Source organism: Megalobrama amblycephala, linkage group LG9 (assembly GCF_018812025.1).
Source record: "Megalobrama amblycephala isolate DHTTF-2021 linkage group LG9, ASM1881202v1, whole genome shotgun sequence".
Lineage (NCBI taxonomy): Eukaryota > Metazoa > Chordata > Actinopteri > Cypriniformes > Xenocyprididae > Megalobrama > Megalobrama amblycephala.
Genome location: NC_063052.1, coordinates 25,833,749 through 25,840,237, shown reverse-complemented (window position 1 = coordinate 25,840,237; position 6,489 = coordinate 25,833,749). Strand labels below are relative to the sequence as shown.

General features: G+C 36.3%; 1 protein-coding gene across 2 annotated transcripts; it reads right to left on the bottom strand.

Annotated features, from left to right (window-relative positions):
• Positions 1-681: 681 nt before the first annotated feature.
• Positions 682-6,489, bottom strand: LOC125275446 (F-box/LRR-repeat protein 6-like). Of its 2 annotated transcripts, XM_048202383.1 has the most exons (10): positions 6,276-6,489; positions 5,608-6,141; positions 5,334-5,492; positions 5,130-5,193; positions 4,912-5,043; positions 3,885-3,992; positions 3,675-3,788; positions 3,046-3,277; positions 1,044-1,284; positions 682-930 (listed from the first exon to the last, which is right to left on the bottom strand). In XM_048202383.1, exons 2-10 carry the CDS (start codon positions 6,132-6,134, stop codon positions 801-803), a joined length of 1,707 nt encoding a protein of 568 aa, XP_048058340.1. In that variant the 5' UTR covers positions 6,135-6,141; positions 6,276-6,489; the 3' UTR covers positions 682-800. The 2 variants fall into 2 exon arrangements, with proteins under 2 accessions (XP_048058340.1, XP_048058339.1); XM_048202382.1 differs by having other exon boundaries at positions 5,608-6,489.

Here is a 6,489-nt window from a genome sequence, read left to right as displayed (position 1 = left end):
TTTTTGAGGAAAACATACCAGGATTTTTCTCCATATAGTGGACTTCAATGGCCTCCAAACAGTTGAAGGTTAAAATTACAGTTTCAGTGCCGCTTCAAAGGGCTTTAAACGATCCCAGACGAGGAATAAGGGTCTCATCTATAGAAAGCATCGCTCATTTTCTAAAAAAAAATTAAAAATTAATTATATACGTTTTAACCATAAATGCTCATTTTAAACTAGCTCTCTTCTTCTTCTCTATTAGAATTCCAGCAGTGTAGACACTGCCAAGTGCATTACTGCCCTCCACAGGTCAAAGTTTGAACTAATTGTTATAATTGCACAAGCATATTGTATATGACAATTTAGTTCAAACTTTGACCTGTGGAGGGCAATAATACACTTAGCAGCATCTACACTGCTGGAATTCAAATAGAGAAGAAGAAGAAGAGAGCTAGTTTAAAATGAGCATTTATGGTTAAAACATATAGAGAAACCATTAAAAAATTAATTATATACAAGACCCTTATTTCTCGTCTGGGATCACGTTAAATGTTTTGAAGCTCCAATGAAACTAATTTTGACCTTCAACCATTTGGAGACCATTGAAGTCCGCTATATGGAGAAAAATCCTGGAATGTTTTCATCAAAAAACTTCATTTCTTTTCGACTGAAGAAAGAAAGACATGAACATCTTGGATAACATGGGGTGAGTAAATTATCAGGAAATTTTTATTTGAAAGTGAACTAATCCTTTAACTGGGAAATGGCTTTATCTTTATATACAAAATCACAACAATATTCCTGCGCTACACACATGTTCAGCCTAATTTGTCCAGGAGAAGCTGAATGTCTTCTTGACCATGATATATTCGTTTGAGCCCTCTGGGCAGATACCGGCAAGAAGATAGATTCAAGTACTTCAGAGCTGGTGCCTGGGTTATGAATAACCTGTAAAACATTAATAAATGGAACTAGAACATCTTTACCAATCTACTGAAATGTAAAATTGTAATGTAAAAAGGCATTATATTCATGTGTGCAACTACAAAGGTAATCATTACCTGAGTGCAGATGAACTGATTTTTGTACCACTGAGGTTCAGGGAGCGAAACAAATCAACTCCAGCACCATGTGCAAGATGTCCCATGGCAATCTCCATGTCTTCCTCTGAAAATGGCTGGTTGGCCAAATCAAGCTCCCTGAGGGTGCTGCTCCATTTCTGGGCAAGCATGTGTATTCCTTTCTTGGATGCTACCATGGTATTGCTATTGAAGTACAGGCCCCAATATAGACACTCCAGTTCTACACAAGACATGGCAGCAAATTAATGGAAAAGCAGAATATTATTGCATCCCTGAAATTCATAGGTATGACCAAATCCTTTCATACTGTAAACTATAGTATAAGAATAAAAAAATAGGGAAAGTCCATCAAATATGGGGGTAGAATTGTTGCAAATTTACAAATAAATAGATTATGAGCCACAAAAAAATGTAAAGATATTCACAAAAAATTATCATATGTACAAATTAATAGAATGATATCCACAAATATACAGTACTGTGCAAAAGTCTTAGGCACGTCAGTATTTTCACCCCCCAAAAAAGGTTTTAAGCCAGTTATTTATATCTTTTGCTGTAGTGTGTCAATAGGAAATATCCATTCACATTTCCAAACATTCATTTTGCCATTAATTGTAATAATCCAGTGAGATTTTTGAATACACAAGGAGTCTGACAACAGCCGGTGCTCCACACAGTGATCTGATCTCACCATCATCGAATCCATCTGTGATTAATAACTGGCTTAAAACCTTTTTTGGGGGGTGAAAATACTGACATGCCTAAGACTTTTGCACAGTACTGTATGTTAGGAGTTTCACAAAAATTAATTCAATTCACAAATAAATAAAATGAGATTAGCTAATAAAAAACATTCACAAATATGTTTTTATGTCGCAAGCACAACTCTGCCTGCATTCATTTGTGAATCACCTCATGCATTTGTGGATTCTGAAACAGTTCTAGCATCAAGACTGCGGACAAATCCACAAATAGGTCGACTCCACCCTCCGACTACTCAAGCCAATCAGATAACGGCCACGTTGCGCTGACCAACCGCAGTACACTTTCGCTACAACGAATCACGTTTTGCTTTACAATCGGGGCGGTCTCATCCTGCATTGGCTTAGAAAGGAAGTATAGGGTTCTTAAACAATGGTACAGTGAACAGAGGTTTAAAATTTAGATTTCATTAGACCATTAGACTGTGTCAAGCCAATCCAAACTATTATCTTTTATGCACCATTTAAAAATGCCAGAGAAACAGAAGTGCCACGTTATTCAAGATAGAACAGAAAGCCTCAATAATTAGCTATTAATTTAACTAACTGGATTTAACCTTGTGATAAACATGTACGTTTGCAAAATAGATTAAACTGTCATCACACAACAACAACCAACAGCATTTCCCAGTTTATCAATCAAACATTGACGGATATCAGCAGCAAACCAGCTATTAAATATGAGGCCCTTAAGTAATATTTTAAACATTAATTAAACCTTTTAACGTTACCATTGTTTGTAGAGAAGATATAGCCTTTTTAAACGTGTGACAGGTTATTGAATTACATATAGATTATTCATTTCACTTAAAAGTAAAATGTCCAGCAGTCAAACACTTGATCACGCAAATATTTCAGATGAATAAGACTTAATAATTTTTGATTGTAAAAGTTATTTACAGCATCCAAAATAAATATAAAAAATGTTTTTTTTTTTTTAAAAATGAGCAAATCTCATTTTATTTATTTGTGAATTTAATTAATTTTTTTGAAACTCCTAACATATATTTGTGGATCTCATTCTATTAATTTGTGCATATGATTATTTTTGTGAATCTCTTTATATTTATTTATGGATCATAATCTATTTATTTGGAAAATTGCAACAATTCTACCCCCATGATCAAAGCATAGATGTGTGTGGCTTAAATATTACATTTTCACTGCTGTGTGAGGTACATCAATGTTTACCATCTTGTTATTTTGAAAAAGAAACTTACTCTCAAAAGGCAGAGCGTAGAGGCCTGTGGCTGTGATGCGGGAGGCACCACGCAGGTCTAGCACACGCAGATGGGGGGAGCCATGCAGCACATTGGTCAGGTCACTGTCTGTCATGAAGGAGTGAGAGGAAGTGGCAATGCACAGCTCCTCTAACATAGGAAAACCGGATGTTGAACTGGGTGTGTTGCGGATCATTTTAGGAACTGGAGTGACATTCATCAATCTAAAAGTCTAAATTACAAAATTTAAAAGAAGAAAAAATAAGATTGTAATATTTAATAACACAGAGCAGGGATGGGCAACTTTGGTCCTGGAGGGCCACTGTCCTGCAGAGTTAAGTTCCAACCCTGATTAAAAACTCACCTGCCTGTAGCTTTCTAGTAATCCTGAAGACATTGATTAGCTTGTTCAGTTGTGATTGTTTAGGGTTCAAGCTAAACTCAGTGGCCCTTCAGGACTGAAGATGTAGAGGAATATGTGCAAAAGCTTTTTAGAACGTCATAAAGTAACTGTGCACTTAATTGAAAAAATACATCTATACATCACCTCCTGTGCACTACTTTTTCTTGTATATCGATTTGGTTTATGTACATGTACATAAAGATCAAAACACATTTTACTTTATTACCTGAAGTTTAGGGCATCCAATCTGCAAAGCCTGAATGCAGATGGGAAGCTGGCAGTATCCTCCATCTAATTTAGTATTGATCTCCAGCAGCCTGAGCTCAGGACAGCAACCTTTCTTTAAATTCAGAGACATTTGATTCTCATCAGAAACAAACAGACATACAGTAACATCTTAGGTCACATTAAGTGAAAAGGAGTAATATTAACTTACAGACAAAGCACTGAGCAGTTTGTCACTCTTGGTGCTGTGCGTGAAGTAAATTTTCTTTATTTGGTTGCCGTACGCCTCAAGGAAGGACACCAGACCATCAACATTAAACTATATTAAAACCAAGGACACAAAACAGGAGTAAGGGGTAGCATGTAGTGGATCAGTGAAACATGTTCTGTAAAGTAAAAAGAACAAATGGCTGTGGCATACTACTATAATAGAGAAAAATACTCCAGGAGTCACCTTCTTAAAAAAAAGAGTTCACATTAAATAGACAATTCTAAACCCCTTTGACTGTAGTCTCATTTAGGCCATGGTTTTTAGCATTTGTTTCGCTTGGTTTGTTTTGTGATTCGTCCAATTCCACCACATCTGGAGGAGGTTGAAGGCACTTTTGACCACATTAGATTAGAAAAAAAATTGTGCATGTAACAAGCACTCATGCATCTGGGTGTTGCAGTAAATGCCTGACTGCTAACCTGTCAATAAAAAATGAAGCTAAAACAAGGGATTTAGAAAAACAGATACATATAAATGCACAAGACTTCAGGAATATTTTGGGAGAATCTGGTCTTTAGGAGAACTATTTTTTTTTTTTTTTGCATTGTATCATTTTATAAATAAAAAGATATTATTATTAACATGCAATTGATAACAACGATGCAGAGTGGTCATAGGAGGCACAATGAAACACACATCACTAACAGGTGTAAACAGCCATGTGTTTTGATTGACCACTTGTGAATGGATCACCTGAGACAGATCTTAATACTAGGTGTAAAAAGAGAAATATGGTCTATACTGAGAATACTGGTCACTCTTTTCCATGCAACTACGGTGAACTTGGACAGAAGCTTTTCAAAGATGCAAAAAACCACCAAAGTAGTCCATATGACATTATGTGTAGTCCATAAAAATATCCTCTTTTCTGTTTTACAGTAGAAAGTAAGCCATTCAAGTTTGGAATAACATGACAGGGAATAAAATATTCACATCTAAGTAAACAATAATACAATTACATACAAACCTCTGAGTGTTGCACATTTATATTCTCTAATGAACGACAGTCAGCACCAAGAATTTGGAAGGCTGTTTCTGTCATTCCCGTGCAGTAAGACAGCTTGAGAGAATGAAGATTTGGGCATGATTGTGAAACTTTCTAGAAAAACAGAGCACAGACCCTGAATATCAGAAACAGATTTAGATACCAGAAACAAAATTCCACAGCAGATGAATTATTATTACCTGGATAACATAGTCAACATGTTTTTTCCAGTGGCAAAGGGAAAACTCCCTCAGCTGAGACAATCTGCAGGAAATGGACACAACAAAATTTAGCTAATTCACATGAATAATGCTTTGCAATGCATAATCTCGTCTTCAATAAGTTCTTCCAGTTTAAAAATAAAAAAACAACGAAACATACTTTTGTTTGGTTCAATCACTGACCTGTTTTCAGCTAGCCAGTCTATAGTGTTCCTAATCTTCTGTTCTGTCCCAGGTAACTGACTCTTACCAGGTTCAATCCAGCAGTAGCCAACTGACACACTGCGCCACAGGACCGGAGAGGATGCAGCTCCATTCCATAGACGGCAAACTCTGCCAACCCTTTTAAAGACAGCAAACCAATGTAGCTATAAACATAAAGCTAATATAGTATCTGCAGCAAGTTATAAAGGCTGGACAGAAACTGAAGAACACAAAATACGGTGTAAGGCCTCACCTGCACAGAAAAGGAACTGCTCCATCCTGGTGAACTGCAAACTGAAAGATTTTCACCAGGACCTCTATCGGTAAACTCTGACCCCAGTGGTCAAACCTAACAGCATTCACATTGTCCAAATCAACATTTTTATCAGTAGTTTCTTCTGTGACTTTGGGGATTTTAGCTTTTACTGGTGCTTTTTTAGTTTTGTTAGCAGAGATTTTACTTTTCCCTTTTTTGTTTAACTTTTTTTTCTTACATCCCTTCCGCTTGGGCTTCCATATACTGTCACCACTACTTATATTTGATATAATCAAAAGCATGTCCTCTCCCTCCTGGATGGTGTAATTTGGTCTCACAGTTCGTTTGACATTTTTTCTCTTTTTCTTTTTGCTTTTGTCATCCTTAAGAGAACCAGCTTTCCTTTTCAAAAGTCCTTTTCCTTTTGCAGGTGCATTCTGGGATGTCCCAGCTCTGCTGGTTGACATTTCTGCAGAAGGTGCCTGGAGTGACTCTGGCTCTGTGCTTGAGTTGGAAACCTGCATTATTTTGCTTTCCATACAGAAAAGAAGAAAAAAAACTATTTCTTTAAACAACTGGTCCTTAAAAATCGCTTTAGTAAATAATAATAGTAAAAAAACTACACGAAGAAGAAAATACGGAAAACTGGCAAGAGCACAACTTACAGATAGTTAATTTAAACTTCATAATCGATTCTCTTTGTACATTGTTGCATATTATAGATTCAACAGCAGTTGTGAGGTCTTCGCTAAACAAATTCGGACAACTGTGCAAAATAATTTAGCGTTTACAGCACCATTACTGAAGCATAATCGAAGTACAGTCTTGCTCCTTTGTTGTTATTATCCGAGCCCCATGATGCACTTTGGTCAATGAATG